This window comes from Lutra lutra, chromosome 3 (assembly GCF_902655055.1).
Source record: "Lutra lutra chromosome 3, mLutLut1.2, whole genome shotgun sequence".
Classification (NCBI taxonomy): domain Eukaryota; kingdom Metazoa; phylum Chordata; class Mammalia; order Carnivora; family Mustelidae; genus Lutra; species Lutra lutra.
In genome coordinates this window covers 119,046,877-119,067,859 of record NC_062280.1, presented here as the reverse complement: position 1 = coordinate 119,067,859, position 20,983 = coordinate 119,046,877, and the positions used below count along the sequence as shown (strand labels likewise).

Sequence of the window (20,983 nt, the reverse complement as noted above, 5' to 3'; positions counted from 1 at the left end):
TGAAATCTTGCCATTTGCAATGATGTGGATGGAATTAGAGAGTAGAATACTAAGCAAAATAAGTCAGAGAAATACAAATACCATGTGATTTCACTCATAGGTGGAATTTAAAAAACAACAGCTGAACATAGGGGAAGGGTGGGAAAAATAAAATAAGATGAAAATTGAGAGGGAGACAAACCGTGAGATACTGCACTCTAGGAAACAAACTGAGCATTGCTGGAGGGAAAGTGGGTGGAGGGATGGGGTAACTGGGTGATGGGCATTAAGGAGGCATGTGATGTAATGAGCACTTGGTGTTCAATGAAACTGATGAATCACTAAATTCTGCCTCTGAAACTAATAATAATAAAAGCGTGGTTTACACTTAGTCCTTGAGTATCTTGCAGGGTAATGATATGTACTATTCCATTTTATTAGATGTACCGCAGTCAACTCAGTAATTCAATATAGGTTACTTTTAACTTTTTGAGTAGTTGGTTTTGAAGTTAAATGTTGGAGCACTAGGGACTGCTTATAATGAAACAAATTCTTTGATTTCCTTATATAAAAAAGAAGCAGAAATTCAAAGTAGCGTTTTGGCACTGATGTTGAATTTTACGATACCTTTGTGGAAAACAAGTTATTGAGCCAACCGTTTGGGGTTTTTCTCTCTAGATTATGAATATTACAAATTAGCTTCAAAATATTTAATTTTAGACTTAAAGTCTTGGAAATAAATATTAAAACAAGGACCAACGTGAAAATAACAAGCAAATTTAAGCCTTGGGCTATCTAACTTTCTTCCTAATGTGTTCCTAATGTTTTACATTTTTTACTATAAAAAAGCACAGTTATTCTTTCACATACCTTAAAATTATGAGTTGCAGAATTTTTAAACACCAGGTTCTTTAAAAGTGAGGTAGTATAGTTTTCTCTTGAAATTTACTGCCTTTACATTAGCTTGCAGTCTGATTAAAATCTGAATGCAAGGACCTGTATTCTCTTAGAGAAGTAGTTGTTACTTAACACCGTAAGCTATCCATTAAAGATCTTTCAGGAGTTTTTTCCTTTTCTTTTCTAGAATAGCCTGTGTGAGCGCCCCCAGTGTTTACCAGAAACTGAGAGCCCTACACAGAGAAGACATTTCTGTATACATCTTTGAATATGACAAAAGATTTGCCATATATGGAGAGGAGTATATCTTCTATGATTACAATAATCCATTGGATTTACCTGAAAAAATTGCCACACACAGTTTTGACATCGTAATAGCGGATCCCCCCTACCTTTCCAAGGAGTGTCTCAGAAAAATGTCGGAAACCATCAAGTATCTGACTCAGGGCAAGATTCTGCTGTGCACAGGTAGGTGCGTCTCAGGAACAACAACCAGATATTCCAGCCTTAGGTTTCAGGAGCTGGAAGAGATCTCAGAACTCAAAGCCTGAATCCATCTACTGTGTGACCCTACACAAGTTGCATAACCTCTCTGTGCCCGGGTTTCCTTATCTGTAAACTGGGACTGGTAATACGTCCTGCCTTTCAGCATTGCTGGAATTAAGTGATATGATACACGTGAGATGGGGTCTGGCACTTGGTGAGTGGACTATGTTTTTTTACTCCTTCTCATCAGGAATAGTAGCAGTATTTGATCCAGCCTCTCCACTTGCTGAAAGAGAAACATGGAATTGATAACATTAAAATGAATTGCATAGGGTTACAGAACTAGGTATCGGATTAGATTTATTTAATCAGCAGAAGATTTTCTTACTGGTGAGAGTCATGCATGTACTTTCTAAGGTGGATATACAGAGGGTTGGTGGAGAACTAGCATGTTAACTCCTGGTCAGTTACATTGGGGGGCTGTTGTCCAGACCCCGGGGTGCCCTTGGGCTGCTGATGCCCCTCAGGCTGGGCAGGGAGCTGGAGCTGCAGGGAGTCTGTTTTCCATTGTGTTGGAGAATTGTCAAGAAGGTGACTTTTTCTCCCAGGTCATGTTTACTTAAGGCTTATTAATTCAGTAGTTGTTTGCTAGCCATCTGTGTTGGCTGACAGGCTGGCACTCTGACCTCACGGACCGTACCTTTTAGTTTTAGGGGATAGGTTAAAAACTAGCAAAACAGACAGAAGAAATGAATGACCAATTCTGATAAGTGTAGTGAAAGAATGAAGGAATCAGAGAAGGGTGGGGCGGGCACTGAGATTGACCAGTGCCCTTAGGATGGGGCTGGGAGAGAGCTCCTGGAGGAGCAACATTCCAGTGGAGACCTCAAGGGGCACCCCCCCTGAGGTGGGAGGGGGGAGGGAAGAGATTACAATTCCAGGAACCAGTGTCAGAGCCCTCTGGAGTTTTCCTCCTCCCCCTGGTTCTTGGAGGGATGTGGGGAGCACAACCCGGCACTGCGCAAGTGCAGGGAGCATCGCTGGAGCTGGGGGAGGGGCAAGAGGAGCCCTACAAGTGATGGACCCTGTTGGGGCTATCCTTTAAAGGCGGCAGCCCCCAACGGACAGGACCCAGTTGGCCTAAAGGAATGTGCTTTCACTTTGTGCTGAAACGGATTGAAGGGCAGAAGTAGAAGCAGGCCCCCCATTCAGGGTATGTCCAACAGAGAAAAGACGTGGTGGGGACAAGGTATGACAGTAGAAAGTAGGGCAGGGAATGGAGTAAAGATACACTTTGAGATCAAAGTGGAAGAGCTCACTGTGCTTGAGATGAGGGAAGGGAAGAATCTAGGATGAGTCCTGGGTCTCGGGCCTGGGCTGCCTGGAGAAGTACTTCCTGCAATGGGGTGTTCCGGGAGAGGTGCTCCGAGGTCCCCGGGGCGTGTCCCCAGTGGTGGCCACATGCCAGGCAGCAGGTGAGATACCGGAGCACTCAGCCAGAAGCTGGTTTGAATGTATTCCCATGAGTTTGCAAGGTCGGGTATTACTGAGAAGGGGGGTTCTTGACTCAAAGTTGGAAAACACTAGTTCTTTTTTTTTTTTTTTTAAAGATTTTATTTATTTATTTGACAGAGAGAGATCACAAGTAGACAGAGAGGCAGGCAGAGAGAGAGAGAGAGAGGGAAGCAGGCTCCCTGCTGAGCAGAGAGCCCGATGCGGGACTCGATCCCAGGACCCTGAGATCACGACCTGAGCCGAAGGCAGCGGCTCAACCCACTGAGCCACCCAGGCGCCCAACACTAGTTCTTAGTAATTATTTTTACTTGTGTTACTTTGTGGAATATAACTTTATTTCTAAAATTTTCTAAGTGTCTCAGTTTTGCAGAAATATGAAAAATATTTATTAAATGAAAAAGGGAAAAAGTAGGTAATTTGCAAATGTGTTGAAGTAAAAAGGGATATATCCAGAATTGACCTTTCCCTGTATTTGCTGAGCGATATTGTCAACTTCACATATTCTAGTCAAGAATCCCTTCACTGCTGGCGATGGCATTGTGGTTGGCATTTCAGACTTTGGGTTCACTGGGTTTTTTCCCTTCAGGTGCGGTCATGGAAGAAGAGGCAGCAAAACTTCTTGGTGTGAAGATGTGCAAGTTTATTCCAAAACACACCCGGACCTTGGGAAATGAGTTTCGCTGTTATGTGAATTACGATTCTGGGCTAGACCATGAAATCTAAATGCAGGTAGTAATATAATATGGTAAAGGATCCTGTATGACATTTCTCTCTTATTATTTCCTTGGTAGATTGAAGTTATAACCTCCGCCCCTCCCCTGCGAAGTGGGGCTATCCCTGGTCTAATTTTCAAAATAAAGAATACAACTTCTCACTATGACTTCCTGACTGCAGGTGCCTCTAGAGCTCGGGATGCTTTTGCCAACTTGAATCCACTGAATTAGAGTGGGAGAAATCTTAGAACCTATCTAAAGTCTGCTCTCCTCTCCTATGAATACGTAAAAAACAGGTACAAACAGCTTAGTGGCTTGGCCAAGACCTGAATTAGGACCTAGGCCTCTGCCTCAGGCCATCTGCCCCCTTCAGATGGGCCCATTCTGACTCCACCCAACGGCCTGCCCGTTCTTCACAGCTGCTTTCCTGGGGTGTCATAGGACTTGTGAAGGGGTCCATCATCTGCTCCAGCCCATGAAGGAGGCACAACTTGTCTCCATGAGAGAAGTTGGTAATCCTTAGAACTAGTATCTGAAAGCCTCCTGGATGTTTCCTTCTCATCAAGGCCCAGGTGCCTTCTGCACACATAGCCCCTGCACCCTCAGCAAAGCTACAGCAAATGCTCCAAGCCCCTGAGAAACGGAAACTGCCATCTACGAACCAGACGCTACAGGAGAAGGAGGTGAGAAGCATGCTAGACTGTTAGATTTCAGAAATGAGACATCATTCATCCCCACCACAGAACAGTAATTACTGATACCTGCAACTTGGATTTCAAGACCTTGTCCTGAGTGACAGAAGCCAGTCCCCAAAGTTTCCATACTTTGTTTCCATTTATGTAACATTCTTGAATGGCGAGCAGATTGGTGGTTGGCAGAGGTTATGAGGCGGTCCTGGGAGGAGGATGGGTGGGCCCAGAAAAGGGAGAGCTTAGGGAAGCTGGAACATGTCTGCATCTTGTTTGTGCAAGGCTTACACACAGCCCCACAGATGGCATTACATGGCACACGCGCTTGCACACACGTGTGAACTCTGAGTGAGGTCTTTGGGCGGTTTACGGTGTCCAGCTCCTGGTATTCTGTGCTTGGTTAAGATGTTCTCATTGGGGGCGCCTGGGTGGCTCAGTGGATTAAGCCGCTGCCTTCGGCTCAGGTCGTGATCTCAGTGTCCTGGGATCGAGCCCCGCATCGGGCTCTTTGCTCAGCAGGGAGCCTGCTTCTCTCTGCCTGACTCTCTGCCTACTTGTGATCTCTCTCTCTGTCAAATAAATAAATAAAATCTTTAAAAAAAAAAAAAGATGTTCTCATTGTGGGCAAGTGGGTAAAAGACACACGAGACCTCTCTGTAGTGCTCTTGCAATTTCCTGTGAGTCTAGAATCATTTCAAAATAAAAACATAAAAAGGGGGGGGGGATAACACTTCCCTACCTTGGATGACTTGCTTTGCTAACAAAACATGAAAGGAAGTGCCAAGCAGAGCTTTTATTTTCTGACATGACTGCCAACGATTTTCCACACACAAGCTCTCTGGCTGTCCAGGTGCTTGAGTGAACGGTGGGCCTGCAGTGGATGTGGGGAGGGAGCAGGAAGTCTGCTCTTGAAAATCAGAGACTGTGGGATGGTTACTGCAGTGAAAACCCAGCCTGTCCTGGAGAGTCTGGTACCCCGGCACCTGTGCTCAGGATATGGGGGTAGGGCGAGCCGGCTTCCTGTCTGTTCTTTCTTAGCCCTCGATGGTCCTACTTTGGGATAATTTTCAATTTACTTTAAAAATCACTTGGTATATTTAAAAAAAAAATCACTTGGTATTTTTATGAGACATTTATATTTTATCAGTATATCAGCACCTGGCACATGTGAAGTATTCAATAAATGTTCTTTAAAAAATACCCCCTTCCTTATTATTTCTTCATGAAGTCAGTTCACTAAAAATTACTTAGGCCAGTAACAAATTTTAGTAACATGTATGGTAATGTCATGTGTAACTTAGGAACTGTGGGCAAGTAACAGCCTAGAAACACAGAATTGTAGTTATCCTAGAAGTCTAGTGTTTAGATGAGGAGAAACCTTATTTCTTCATGGAGGGTGGGGGAGGGAAGGCCCAAGCTCAACTCATTAAATGTTTGTATAATAATAAGCAGCCAACATGTGTTTTATTACTTTGGACCCCTTGTGATTTTAGCAAACCTGTGTTCACATGTGATCCACTTCTGGGTCTCATAAAAGGTCTGCCACTCTGCCTCTGCAATCTTGAGGAACAGGAGTCAGGGCTGCAGGGCTACCCAGCCAGCCCAGGGAAGGCAGGTGTGTGCTGCATGGCACGCTTGACGTGAGCTCCTTGACTTCTTAGGAGGCAGCCTCATCTCTTCCACTCGACCAAACCACTTCAAAAACTCAAAAGAATATTCTAAGAGACACCTTTTTAAAGTCCTTGCTAATGCAGAGATTTCCACTGAGACACAAAATAACCATAGCATGAGTGGAAAGAGAAGGGATAATAATTTCCACGTTGCTGACAATTCAGAAGTCCATACAATGACTTAGTGGGGTTGTTTGGGGGGTCATGGGGAGCCCTGACAGCTGAACACATGAAATCCCAGAGTCAGCTGGAAACCCCATTTTCCATGGGAACATCATGCTCTTCCATTCCTCTCTCAAATCAGAGCAGACTAAGCAATGACCCCTTTCTCCCTTTGCCTTGCTAAGAGACCTACAGCAAACAAGAAGTTTGGGTAACTGGACCCTGAATGTGGAACTCTTGGCATTTGTGATGTGTTTTGGTTGATATTCCCAAATGATTGTTTTTATCAAACAAACATACAGTAGGACATACTGTCAGTTGGCTGGAGAAAAATCTTCAGTAACTAGCAAGGTATGCCCATCCCCAGGGCCGCCTCAGAGCCCTGCAGACAGAATTACTTGAAGGAAATGTTGGCAGCATGGCACTTCTTGGAGAGGAGGGAAGAAGCCGTGAAGGTCCCACTAGCAAAGTGTGCTGCTCCGCGAAGGCTGGGACTGAAATGGTCTGGTCAGCGTGGCGTGACTCCATTCAGTGTGGGCGGCCGGGGAGTGGGGTGACTAAGACCCGCATGGGAGGGGCTGATCCTCACCTTGGGGGGTGTAGGTGGGCAGAATTCCTGTAGCCGGCACATTTCCCCAAATGTCTGATAAAACACAATAACTACCTCTCTCAGGTCTAAAACACCCCTTTAGTTTAACAAGGGAACAAAATTCTGTCCCAATAAACTCTTATTATTCCCTAAAACAGTATCTCCCCGGACGATATCACCACTCTCTGCCTCCAACAAATACTTTTTTAAGTTTTTATTTTAATTCCCGTTAACCTTCACTCCAACATATTCTATCTGGTTGCTGCTCCCTAGTGATCGATTTTTTAAACTTTTATACAAAAAGTCATTATGATGATCAAAGCAATAAACATGAAGAAAGAATAGCTTGATATTTATTTTCAATGTAGCTTATAAATCACTGAGGCCAATATGTTCTCCTACCTCCTATGTGCCAGGCACAGCGTCCATGTATAAGTGAGGAAAATGCGGCTCCGATTCATGGGGCAGCACTTGTGAGGAGCGGCCTGCCAGTGCCTGACTGCTCACCAGCCAGTGCAGAGGCTGCTTTTGGCTGAGGATGGAGACTGTGCCTGCTTCACATGTGGTTCCCAGAGACTTGGTGCCTGGAACAGGGCAAGTGCTCGATACATATTAAGTGCATGAATATTCCATTCAGAGAAAAAAACACAAAGAAAGGTTGCCTGTCTGGTTCTGTAGAATGGAAAGCTAAATTTCTTCCACAGGGAATGTGCTAGCCTTTCACAAGCTAATTCGTTAAATAATAAAAATAAAACAGTGGTAGTTTCCCCAAATATCTACTCTCCTTAAGTTTAGTCTTCTGTGATGTTTGCACTATTAGTATTTGAGGAGTAGCTGGAAAATATTACCCAACAGTGGCGATGACTGGAACAATCACCCAAGCCACTGGTTTAGCAGCAGTTTTTCTTTTTAATTTATGGATTTGATGTTATTTTTGAGCTAGCAATGAAAGATTACTCTGGACAGGAATGTATTCCAGATATACTACCGCTAGGGATACCTTTTTTCCCCACACACACCACTCCCCCAGAGGTTGAATGCAGAAGTAAAATTTCTCAGATAGTACAGAACTATACATTTACATAACTAGCACTTTCAATTCTAAATTTCTGAATTTTTGGAAAATCCTGGATTTGGCTCAATAATGTATTTTTCACGTACAAACTTCCGTCAGTACAAGTTGAAAGTTTTCTCAGTGAACCCTCCACCTAGATCAAAGTAAGGCTGATACTTTGTAACTAGGGAGCTAAAGCCCTGTTATTGAGAGCTGAAGTTTGAGAGTGAAATACATATAAATAGGGTAGCCTCGGTGGCTCAGTCAGTTAGGCATCTGCCTTTGGCTGGGGTCATAATCCTGGGGTCCTGGGATCGAGTCCTGCATTGGACTCCTTGTTCTGCAGGGAGCCTGTTTCTCCCTCTGCCTGCTGGTCCCCTGCTTATGCATATGCTGACAAATTTTTAAAAATCTTTTTTTTTTTAAGATTTATTTATTTGTCAGTAAGAGACAGATTGAGAGAGACCACAAGCAGGGGGGAGCAGCAGAGAGAGAAGGAGAAGCAGGCTCTCCACTGAGCAGGGAGACTGATGCGGGGCTTGATCCCAGGACCCTGGGATCATGACCTGAGCCAAAGGCAGACACTTAATGACTGAGTCACACAGGCGCCCCTCAATTTTAAAAAAAAATCTTAAAAAAAATACCAAAACATATAAAAAGGGGATACTTCTTGGGTTGGTTGGGGTGTCACACAAAAGAAGAGACACTGACTTACAGGAGTAGTTGATCTTTCAAAGACCAAATCAGATCTTAATTTAAACTTCAACCATAAAATTAAGATAAAGTGAAGACTAAAATAGTTTCCTCTAAAAATAAGTCGAGTCCATCAAAGCCGAGTCCAGAGAGTAATGCACATGGCCAACATGCCCTTCACCTACAACTGCTTTAATGGTTTAAAAATAACTTCTCACTTTTACAAATAGTTGTGTTCATGGACAAACTTTCAGCCTACAGAAGGGAGTATGGTTTTAGCTCACATTGCAGGATGTAGATAAAGAGGCCCCCGATACTGATTTCTGGACATCGTAAGCTGACTGGCTTCTCATATGTGGCTTAAAGCCCTTAAAACTAAGCTGAAACTTGGACTCTTCTGAGAATTGGCAAAGATAGCACATCCCACCTCTAGCCTTATCCCACCACCTCTTATTTGGCCCCACTTACTTTCAAAAGTGAAAAAAATGTTTAATTATATACATCTGTGGCCTTTTGTAGAGTCATGAACAAACCACATTTGAGGTTTCTGGAATCCCTGGCCAGTCTGGGGTGAGCTAAGCCTCCTGCGCTTCCATTTTACTCATGTAGCAGCCTGTAAAGATCTTCACTGAAGGTCACATTCAACCCTGTTTTATTATGGTCAGCAACTGGTGATAGGCTGAATTCAGGGACTCAGGCCCCAGTACCCACTAAAAAGTTTATCTGAGGATTCCAGTTGTGCTTCTAAAAAATCTTGCCAGAGGAGGAAGGGAGAACAGAATGGTTATAAAATACTTATATGTCAAGTAAAAATTTTTTAATATACGCAAAATTCCTAATATAAAAATAGTTTCTGCGTCATTGAAAACATTGAACAAAAAAAGTAGGTATATATTCTACTTTAAAAAAAAGATTTCTTTTAGAAGCACCCATCTCCCATCTATCTGTGGAGGCTGGCACCTCTTCTGAGAGCATCCCAAAAGTGTGGCACTGTAGCTGGGAGGGCGGGGGAAGGGTCTGAGCACTGAGGACCACCGAGGGAGGACCACCGAGGGAGGACCACCGAGGGAGGACCACCGAGGGAGGACCACCGAGGGAGGACCACCGAGGGAGGACCACCGAGGGAGGACCACCGAGGGAGGACCACCGAGGGAGGACCACCGAGGGAGGACCACCGAGGGAGGGCCACAGAGGGAGGACCACGGAGAGAGGACTACGAAGGGAGGGCCATGGAGAGAGGGCCATGGAGAGAGGGCCATGGAGGGAGGACTACAGAGGGAGGACCATGGAGGGAGGACTACAGAGGGAGGACCACAGAGGGAGGACCACGGAGAGAGGGCCACGGAGGGAGGGCCACGAAGCCACTTCGCCACACACCAGGCTCTGGCTACCTGCGGAAGGCCCTGGCGCTACGCTCCCTACCTGCGGTCATGTACCCGGTAACTTGCCGGCAGCCTTCACCAACCCCGTGCCTTTGCCTAGAAGAAAACCAGGTGATGATGTGTGAGAGCGAGCCGTCAAGCAGTCAGGTCGGAAGACCTCTGCAGTTCAGCTGTGTTTCATTTACTCCTCTCGGTCCTCGAGTCTGCTCGGGGGAGGCAGCTGAAGCAGCCCGCGCTCCAGGAGACCAGCAGCAGCGCCTCAGGGCCGGCCCGGCTTGTTGCTGGGGCTGAGCAGGAGCTTGGCGCCCTGCTTGTCCATGCTGGAGTTGATGCTGTCCGCTTCCTTCTCCTGCTCGGGGACGCACGTGCAGCCCACCGGCACGGTGACATACTCCTCGGTGTACACTGAGCGGCCGCCCGCGCACGCCGAGGTCCGCCGCAGGATGACGGTAGGCACGTACACCGGGGCGCTCCGGAAACGCAGGTCCTCCTCGCCGAACAGCCCGGTCAGGCAGCCCCTGCACAGGCAGTAGGCCTCGGGCAGGTACTTCGGGTACCTGGCGGGGTCGTAGGAAATTCTGCGGGGAAGAGAGCACGGCTTTAGTTCACGCTTCGCGCCAACAGGAACACACTGCGCGCTGAGAGAGGGCAGCCAACAGGACTTCCGCTTCCGGGATCAGAAGATGTTGAGATCATTGATTAATGGAGCAGGAAGAAAGGTGGCACCAGACAGTTCATCCCACAATTAGCGTCCATGCAAGATCCCAATCTTAGACACACCATGTGACTTTGCTGTATGTTAAATAGTGAAGACAGTTTATAACTGTTAGTACATTCCCTAAAAATGCTTCCAGAGTCTGTGCTAATATACACAGAAAAGTAAAATATATCTATTCACGTTAATGACCGAAATTCACTGGCAAAGTGAAGAGATGTACAATGAAGCAGGCTCAGAGCCTGGAGTTATGAAGCAGGCTCAGAGCCTGGAGTTAGAACCTGGCAGAGGCGGCTGTAATCTGGAGGAGCAGGTAAGCGAGCCACGTGCACACTGATAGGCGGCCACAGGGCCACCAGAATGTGAGACGCCCTCCCTGCTTCCCGAGGAAACAACAGCCCTGAGCCCCAGAGCCCTGGTCCCTAAGGCCCCAGATCTGCCTCCCCTTCAGACACTAGGCTCTGCAGCCCCAGGGTACCACCCACACCCTTCCCCAGGAAGGTGCCACCTCTGTAAGAAGCTAGCTGGCCCAGGTGCCAGACGGTGCAGGCACCAGCCACATGGCCTCTGACACGGCTATCAGCAAAGGCAGCTGCAAGACACCTGTCCAGAAGGTCACAAGGCGGGCCCTGTGTCTGTCAGGGTCTGTGTGCCCCCCTCTGTGAAGGGGCCAAAGCCATGCTGGGGAGGGCAAGCTGGCCAGCCTGGGACATTTGAGAAGTTAATGCTGGTTTAAATGTGATCACTTCCACCCTCCTCCAAGGCTCTCTATTTTCTGGTCAGATGCCAAGAACCAATGTCAACACCTACAAAACAGCCCACTGCCACAATGCCAGGGGAATCTAGGGCTTGGCTGGGCAGGATGGCTCCCTGGGAGGGGAAAAAAAGCACATTCTGGCAGGACTCTGCCCTCTGCTACCATCCCCTGCAATGAGCCAAGAGGTCAAAGCTGTGTTTGGTCACTAATGGAGACCCAGGGCTCCTCTGTAATGTCCCCTTGCACAGTAAAGGACGATCCCCATTCCTCATGGGACTGCCATTTCCCATGGCAATGGGAATTCTCATTTCCACAAATTTCCCCCACTTAAAACATGTGTAATCCTCTTACGAATGTTTCTCTTACTTCTGGAACTGAGTCTTAGGGACCCTAAACTCTGAGAGCCAGAAGTCAGGACTTCTGGCCTCTCAAGCAACACACACACACTTGTAGACTCACAATGTGCCAAGCCCAAGAAGGCCCCAAAATTGCTGTGCCAATGGGAGCTTATGATATAAATTTTTAAAAATAAGGCGTTCCTAGAGGTCTTTACAGCCAAGAACTTGGGGTGTATATGGTTTCTCATCCAGGTTTCTGGATAGCAGAGTGTGGCTCCATGGAGAGGGACAGTGGCCCAGGCTGGCCTTCACCCTCTATGGCTTGCACAAGTTTTATATCCTTCAGCAGAAAACCCCTCTTGACTAGTTTTCTTATATGTCCCCCCTGCTAATGACTAAAGTTCATTCACAAAGTTAAAAAATTTCCAGTTAAGAAGGATGTTCAGACCATCCAGTTAATGGAGTAGTGGGGGGTAGGAAGCTTTGGAAAGGTAAGGGACAGGTCAGCGAGCAGTGGGGTGTCCAACAACAGAGCTGAGGATTTTTTGCAGAGAGGAGCTGAAAGGTGGACAGACCAGCGGTGCTTACTGGAGCCAACTGGGGGCATCTCAGGGGTAGGAGGCAGAAGCCTGAATGGACGTCAAGCATGGGAGGGACAAGGTTGTTACACTGATTGGCCAAGAGACTTCTCTATTGAGGAGCTCATGTCAAGAGGAAGGTGTTAACTCTCAATGGCAGGATGAGGATGGGTGGTTCCAGATATGTAAGGAAAGTACATGGATTTCTTTTTCTGTTTGGATCCAACATCTTTAGACATTAGTAGACTGAAGCATAATTGGGTGGGGAAGAGTCTAGAAGTTGTTATCTTCACACAGCACCAAATTTACTCACTGCCAACTACACGCCAGGGACCATGCCCCCCAGAGCCCGGAGCTGGGGGGCCCACCCAGGCATAGCGGTGGGGGAGCTGGGTAACACCTGCTGCACGCAGAAAGGAGGCCAGTGAGGCCAGGAGCCAACAGTTAAACTAGAGGACCGAGCCCAACCTGCCACTTGAGCATTCTAAAGCCAAGAGAGACATCTGCAGTACTTGGCCATTATCTGAATGTGGGGGATAAGGTCAGAGGAAAAGTCAGCAGTGATTCCATAGCTTCCTGTTGGGGTGACCAGAAGAATGGGAGTAGCAACAGGGGGAGGGGGAGCTAGGAAGCCTCAGGCCTGGCCGTCCCTACTGGTGGTTGAACGCTGAGGCACAGACACCTTCACCTCCCTTCTCACTGCTATAAGGTAAGGGCAGAGTCAAGGGTGAAGGCTAAGAAATATGTTATGTGCAAACAGGAACAGGGAGGGGTGGGGACTATCTACACAATGTAAGTCATCTCTGAAGCCAAAACATTGAAATTTATACTGATGTTGTCTATTCATCCTTCCCTCCAACATGAACACAAAAATAGTGGTTGAAAAATATTTTTTAGGCTTCTCATTACTACTTTTTCCTCAGATCTGCCATCAGGAGCTTTTGGAACAAATGAGCTCTATCCTTGCAAGGACTGATAAAGTTGACCACCCCTACCATTCCAACTTTTTCAACCTCCTCTGTAAAGCCTTTTTCTTACCTCTCATCTGTGGTATGCAGAGGCACAGCACTGGGAGGACAAGTCAGGACAAATCCAAACTCTTTGCTTTGCCTTCAGAGGCCTCTGCAGCATGGTCCCTACTCCATTCCTTTCCAGCATTGCCTCAAGGTCTCCTCCTTCACACATCCTAGCCTACAGTCATCCCAAAGTGGAATGCCCCCTTGCATGTGCTATAGCTCAACTTTTACTCAAGATGCCCTCCCCCAAAAAGCAATATTAAATCTTGCCTTTTTTTTAGGTCTAATTCAAATCATTAAGAGTTTTCAAATTTCCTTAGCCAAATTCATTCTCTTTCTTCCCCAGGCCCCCACAACACTTGGTGCCTGTGAAACAAAGCTACACTTTTTCTATGTTTTCCCCTGGGAGGGAAGATTCAGGGCTGTACTCTTACTCATCCTTGTCCCCTAACATGAGAGAAAGAGTTTGGTAGATGGTGAGCTGCTGATGGTGAGTCTGGACTGCATAGCTCCCTGTCCTTTATACCCTTAGGTCCATATAAGGCCCTAACTTAAAGTTTGATGAAAAAGGAATTTATACTATCTCCGGTCACCTTCAATATTTACTCAGCAACATCTGAGTGCGAGTGATGTTTCAGGCAATGAGGATAGAGATGAAACACAGATCTACTATCCAAGGACTCACCATTTCTGCGGATAAACACTTAGAGAGTTCATCCAGCTGTGGCAGCTGGGAAGGCTTCTTAGCAAAGGTGGTTCCTGAATGGATTCATCCAGATGAGGACGGGAGAAAGGGCAGTTAGGACAGAGGGCAGAGCCTAGAGCCCAGGGACCATGTCAGCATTAGGGAACTGTGGAACAGGAAGGGAAGTACGAGATGATGCAGGGGTAATCTGTGGAGGCTGGGTCATTAGGGGCCTCAAATTCATAGTGAGGAATTTGGATTGGGCCGTGAAGGCAAAGGGGAGGATGTTAAAAAGGGAAGTGACCCAATCAGATGGAATTTTAGATAGATCTTCCAGCCTACACAGTAGAATATGGTCTGGAGCCCAAGAGAGAGGTACTGGCTGAAGGTGGAGATTTTTAAATTATTAGCATAAGGGGAGGGGCAGAGCGAGATGGGTAGAGAGAGAATCTTAAGCAGACTCCCCACAGAGTGTGGAGTCCGATGTGGGGCTCCATCCCACAACCCCAAGATCATGACCAGAGCTGAAATCAAAAGTCAGATGCGTAACCAAATGAGCCACCCAGGCTTCTGGGAAAACCAATTTTTAAGGGAGAATATGTCTCACTGTGGAGATTGACAGAATCAGGAGTGGCAATCCCTGAGCCAAGGAGGGTGGATGCTAAAGAGGGGCTGGCCAAAAACTGGAACTGGGGGCCAGTTTACTGGAACTAGAGGGATGGAGGAACATGTTAAATGGCACTTTGAGGATATGACCAACAGCATACAGAACGCTGGAAATTCAGCACATGTTTATTCCAAGGGAGAAAGGAGGGAGGGAACCCCAAAGAGCACTGAGAGTGACATAAATACAGGGACATGGGGCACCGCTAACCTGCTTTACACCCACTGTCTCTGTGCAGTTGTGAATTGAGCAACTTTTTACTTGTAAGTGTCTCCGTTTGGATGAAAACTTATGGTTGCTTAAAAAAAAAAATCAGGGGCACCTGGGTGGCTCTGTGGTTAAAGCCTCTCTGCCTTCGGTTCTGGTCATGATCCCGGGGTCCTGGGATCGAACCCCACATTGGGCTCTCTGCTCAGCCAGAGGCCTGCTTCCCTCGCTCTCTCTCTGCCTGCCTCTCTGCCTACTTGTGATCTCTGTCAAATAAATAAATAAATATCTTTTAAAAAAATATCAAACCCAAACTAAGGAACTTTCCAAAAAACTGACCAGTACTCTTTAAAAGTGTCACAGTCTCAAAAGACAAAGAACGAAAAACTGCCGCAGACTGAAGGCCGCTAATGGGCCTAACCACCAGAGGCTGTGTGTGAGCCCGGGTGAAGTGCTGGGGCAGACAAGGGGCATTAGTGGACTGGCTCTGAGTAAGGACTCTGGATTCTAGGATTGTTATCAAGCATTTTCTGATCTTGATAATTCTACTGAGTTTTGATGCTGTCATTTAGGGAATCTGGGTAAAGGGTACACAGGAATTCTTCGTACTAATTTCACAAAGGTTTTTGTTAGTTTGAAACTATTTCAAAATGTAGACTTAAATAATATAACAGAAAAAAAAGAGAAAAAATTTAAAGGTTCTAAAAAACCACTAATAAGGTAATCAGGGAACTATGAACCTGACTGAATATTTGAAGATATTTGGGAAGTATGAACTTCCAGGTGTGTTAATGGTATTGTGTGGTTTTATTTAACAGAGTCCTTATCTTTTAGAGATGCATACCAGATACAAGAGTGTACACAGACACACATACACAAACAGTGCTAAATGCTTGTGAAGTTACAAAGTGCCCTGGGAATTGGCCAACTGGAAAGTTAGTCATGATCATTAATTTAGCAGATTTTCAAGCTCTCACAGTGGCCACTGGGCAAAGGTATGGCCCCTCCATGGACGTTCATGCCAGCCCATCAGAACAAAGCAACGCAAAGTACACACAGACCACTACGAACACGTGGGCACCTGGAGGCTACGGGCCCAGGAAAGTCTGAGCCAGGTTTAGAAAAGGAGGGCTAAGCCAGACAAAGCGGGGCGGGGGAGGGGGTGGGTAGGAAGTGCTGAGAAACCTACACCCAGGCAGGAAAGCAGCAACCACATGGGTAGGAAACTTCCAGCAGGTCACCGCAGCTGGAATGACATGAGTGCAAGCTCATGCGTACAGGGGGCGGAGATTTAGTAAGACATGTAAGAAGTGGACAGGAACCTTGAAGACCAGTGCAAAAAGTCTGGATTTTATCTTCCAGATCACGGTAAGCCATGTGAGGATAGTAAGCATGTAGAAACCCGATCAGTGGACATTTAGAAAGACCATTCTGATAGTGGTGTAGACCTAACTACAGGCCAAAATCGGGGTTGGGGAGGAAGGTCAGGCACAGCCTCTTCACGCTCAGTTTCCTCCAATGCTAGTGTGACCCGGGGGCATCCAAGATCCCTTTCAATTCCAAGTTGGGATTTATCTTTTCTACGCACTTCTGTACGCAGGTAACAATCTGTGTAACAATCCTCATACCATCTGTAATGATAAGCAGAATGGACAGTCACTTAGATGCTGTGATCGTCAGAAGGCTCATCATCTGACTAAAATATCTGCTCCACCCCTACCAGTCGGCCCCCCAAGACTGAAATTTCCACTGTCACAGTGACACTTCTAGGCTAAGGCATTATGACAAAGAGACATCTGCCTACCCCCACTTCTGCCCGGTACATGGAACATAATAAGGCATATGCATTGGTGGGATTCAAATTGTGGCTTATGATCGAGAGGTTTCTCTTAAAATAGAAATGTGCTACCAAGGGGAGGGGTGCAGATACAATGCAAATCACATCCTGATACCCAGTATGGTGGGTATCGATCCCAGCAGGTACCATGGAAGAGAGAAAGCACAAGACGGACATTCTGAAGGACACTAGTTGGGGGGGAGGTGGGGAAGAGATCAGGAAGAAAGGTCTAGAAGCTTTGGAGACACAAAGTTAAAGCCTGTCACCCCAACCTCCTGGCTTAAGAGTCTGAGGAAATTATTAGCCTGGAGTGTTTTCTGGTTAAAGAAAGCTACCATGAAAACAAGACATCAAGAAACTCCAACACAGATCCTTTTCTCTTACCAAACATGGAAATGCAATCGAATAAGAATCCTGCACGGCTGTCTTGCCTCCTTGTGAGCAATAATTCTTTTGTCTTTACATTTTCTGCATGCTACACTGTGGAAGCTTGGCACCGGAACATACTTGAAACAAATCAGGTTTTCCCCTCTGATGGGATCCAAAAGTGTCCCTGGGGCCACGTGGGAAACCTGGCTTGAGTGAGTGACAGCTGGCCCAGCTTAATCCAAGAACAAAGGACAAGTCATCCAGGGATGATTAGAGGTGATGGAAACTGAGCTTGGAGAGGAATGTGAGTGACAGCAGAGACAGAAAAGAGCACTGCCCCTGGGACCCTGAACTTGGTAGGAAACAATTCAAAGCGGTTCCCAAATACTGCCACCTGGAGAACAATGCGTACATTCCGGCAGACAGAACAGCAGCCACCTGACGTGCTCTCGATCCCATGCCCAAGTATAGCTTGGTATTTACTGGCACAAACTCACCGGCATGGCTCACCTTCCCACTTTGCAAAACATACAATTATTTTGATCTCAAGACAGCAGACGCTAAGTATGATTGTTTCACAGCCATTCCAAGACCCCAAACTAATGGAACAAAGTTGGGGAAAATGCCTTCTCCGGTTCAGACTGGAGACCCACAAGGACTGAAATGGTCTAAGTGGAAACAAAATTGTCACAAAATTGTCTTGCCAGATCTTAAGGTCAATGTGTTCAACTCATTGTCAATTACTTTTTTAAAAAGGGCAGGATGAAAAAAGGGAGGGCAGGATGAAAAAAGGGGGGGCAAGATGGAGTCATAAACCTGAAATTTCAGTCCTATTTAGTTACCCATATCATTGCCTCTGCCTGGTTCTTTGCTGCAGAGAGGATGGAGCTGATGACTAGGCTACTTCCTCCAGCTTCCTGATGGCAGGACTATTAATGTGGTATTTTTTAATCCATGTTTTTTGCTTACAAAGGACAGTTGTCATCCATGAGTTTCTGAGATTCCCTAAATTAATCTATAAAGTACAGTTCTAAACAAAATCCCAGTAGAGTTTTTGTAGAACTTGGCAAGCTGATCCTAAAATTCATAGAAAGAGAAAAAGTCCAAGAATACACAAGATAATTTTGCAAAGGAAAGAGGGGGACTCACTTTACCAGAGATTAAGATCTTCTGAAACCATGGTAATACACAGACACCTGGCAGCCCTCTGTGGAAACTGAGGAGAACCAATTTCCCTTCCAAAGAGCTAAGGTTCCTCTGCAGAATACCTGTCTTTTTGCCTGACAGGTGGGCAATAACAAAAGGCATAAACAAGATTTCCAAACTGTGGTTTTCCGACCACCTGCATAAGAATCACGTGGGAGTTAAAAGCAGAGATTCTCACCCTTGACCCCCTGAGTCAGGAGCTCTGCATACCAGCCAGCTGTGTATGTGACTTGTCTTGCTCACTCGAAGTGGGGAACCACTGACGGTCAGCAGGAGCCTGTTCCACAGCACAGCCAGCAGTTTCTTCAAAAGGTAGCCACATATATATTGACTGCAGTTGATAGCAAGTAATTGGATGATTGCATTTTCCCCAATACACCCAATTTTCATGATCCTACCAGTGTAGCACTCCCTACACTGAGAAATCTAACTAATGCAGAAGGTCAGTGTTAACCAAACAAGCAATTGGCATTGTACAGAGAATGGTGTGTGGATCTCAACTGTGCTTCACTGGAGGCCCACAAAGGAGCTTTCAAAACTAGTGATCACTATTCCCCCCACCCCAGAGATTCAGAATTCATGGTTCTGGCATGGGGCCAGGGTGTTGGGATTTTTTTAAAAAGCTCCCCAGATTATTCCAACATGCGACCCTGGTAGAGGCCGGTAGGTCTCCAGATATGAGAGATAATGAGTCACTGAGATGGGGGTTTGTGTAACCTTCCAATCTCTTTTTCCCTTTGGAACCAGCCCTGAAGCTGGGAGGTTATGAGACTATGGGAGAAAGAATGGTGCATGACGAGGCTCAGAGCTGCTATGAGAGGGCTCTATTCGCAGGCCAGGGAGTAGCCAGGGTCATGAGGACCACAGTTTCCCTCTGCTGGAAAGCTGCGGCGAGCAGCTCCAACGGTTCCACCCTCTCTCTATTCCCTAAGGCCTGAGAGAGCCAAGATCTTCAATATATGCTGCCAAGGAGCTCTGAAAAAAGTTCTTCTGGCCCCTGCAAGAAAACATCAGTTGTGCATTTCTCCTGAAAGAGGACATGGAAAAATCAGCCTGGGAGAGCAAAGTCTGAGCTGGCACAGATGCCCTGGAGTCAGAGCCCCAGCGGATTTCACCTGGCCCTCTTCAGTGGCCAAGGAGAGCTAGGGGTCAGCCCTACCCCCCTGTGGGGACTGAAGTTGACTTTGGTGTGATCCTGAACTTGGCATCAAGGTCAGCCCTGAAGCTGAGCCAGTGAGGCAGGCTCCAGAACTGACCAGGCTCTCCTGCCAACCAGGCTGGCTCTGGGCTACTGGGAACCTGGAATGACTCACAGCCTGTCCGTCCTTTCCCTTTCCTGAGAAGGAAACTGAGGCACTGATAAGGCGAGGGGCTTGTCCAAAGTCTTTCAGGTCACCTGGCTTCCTCCCATCCACTGCCCCACCCACAAAGCCACGCCACGGTTGGGGTATTCAGCTGGTAGCCAGATGCTTTGTAAGTGCTAAATCTACAAGCAGGAAATCCACTGATGCCATGTAAAATCTGTTTTCTGGAAGATCAGGGAAGATGAGAGAGAGACTCATGGCTTGGAAAAGAATTTGGAAGATAATTTGGAAAAAAAGCTTTCCCAGAGGGAAAGAGAACGAGAAATTAGAATGAGGGCCAGAATTTCTCAAAGGGTTTTATTCGTTTGTCATGGCAAATGTCACACATTCATTGCAGCTGGGAAATATCTCTTCAAAGGAAAAACATAGCTCATGCCCACGGGGTGGCTTAACTATCTTTCCAAGGGAAGCTGCAGAATTTGGGTTCAAAGCCATCTTTGATGTGTCCGTCCTTGGGGCAGGCGGGTGAAGCACCTCCGTGCATTAAGGGTGGAGCCCACCTTGATCTGAAATGAACCAGCTGTTGCCTTACAGTGTTCAGGAGGAATAATTCATATCAAAACATTAGCCTAGGCTATTTAATTCTGGAAGAGTCCTTGGTAGATTATTTTCTCTTTGACCTCATTACTTTAGTGAGCAATGTACTCATTACCATCCTTCAAAATCTTCATGTGTCATTTCTGGAAGACAGGCACCATAAAGAATTTCACTTCGTGGTATGTGTGTTCCTTCCAGGACTTGGCCCAATTCTTCTGTTGGTATCAAGAGTACAAACATTCTATTCAGGTGAGGAAATTTGGAAGTGGTGACGATGGATGAAATATTATCATCATCCCTGGTTACTCTTACAATGCCAAAGTAAAAACAATGCCAAAGTAAAACCCAGGCAGTTGAAGAAAATAACTATCAAAGCAAAATGAACATATCTGTTTTCAGAAAGAGAGACTTTAATCCCATGACAATGCTCCATGACAATGCTCTTATTTTTACTCTGTGAAACAATGATAGGTGCAGTAGAGCCTGTTATATTGAGTAGCTCAGAGAAAAAAATCCATGCAGTACTTCGGCCAATTAAACGTCACTTATCCATAAAAAGTTTTCCAGGGTTGGGGCAAGGGGGGCGCGGTGCTCTGCTGGTTAAGTGGTCAAACGTCTGCCTTTGGCTCTGGTCATGATCCCAAGGTCCTGGGATCTAGTACCGCCTCCCCCACCCTCCCCACAGTCAGGCTCTCTGCTCAGTGGGGAGTCTGCTTCTCCCTCTCCCACTGCATTCCCCCCCCCCCCCGGCCCCATGCTCTCCCTCTAATAAATAAATAAAATCTTAAAAAAGTATTTTGGGGTGGAGTGTATCAACATTTCATAAACAAGCTGCCTTGAACCTTTTCTAGGTTCGTCTCCTTTTCTAGGACAATGGGTTT

The 20,983-nt window shown here is 46.4% G+C and overlaps 2 protein-coding genes across 9 annotated transcripts in view; one reads left to right on the top strand and one right to left on the bottom strand.

Annotated features, from left to right (window-relative positions):
- EEF1AKMT1 (EEF1A lysine methyltransferase 1) overlaps positions 1-4,405 on the top strand; it is a 28,423-nt gene extending 24,018 nt beyond the window's left edge. For 5 of the 6 annotated variants that reach the window (XM_047722868.1, XM_047722873.1, XM_047722867.1 and 2 more), the window contains exons 4-5: positions 1,064-1,344; positions 3,464-4,405. In XM_047722868.1, the coding sequence (XP_047578824.1) occupies positions 1,064-1,344; positions 3,464-3,600 (418 nt within the window). In that variant the 3' untranslated portion in view covers positions 3,601-4,405. The remainder of the gene's footprint in view (positions 1-1,063; positions 1,345-3,463) is intronic. The other variant, XM_047722871.1, reaches the window with a different exon arrangement.
- The window catches only part of IL17D (interleukin 17D), a 51,042-nt gene that overhangs the window by 21,661 nt on the left and 8,398 nt on the right, over positions 1-20,983 (bottom strand). Inside the window, exon 3 of one of the 3 annotated variants that reach the window (XM_047722875.1) lies at positions 9,651-10,407. The exons of 1 other annotated variant lie outside the window; for it this stretch is intronic. In XM_047722875.1, coding sequence (XP_047578831.1) covers positions 10,089-10,407 — 319 coding nt within the window. In that variant the 3' untranslated portion in view covers positions 9,651-10,088. Of the gene's footprint in view, positions 1-9,650; positions 10,408-20,983 lie in introns of those variants that run through there. One more of the 3 variants, XM_047722874.1, reaches the window with a different exon arrangement.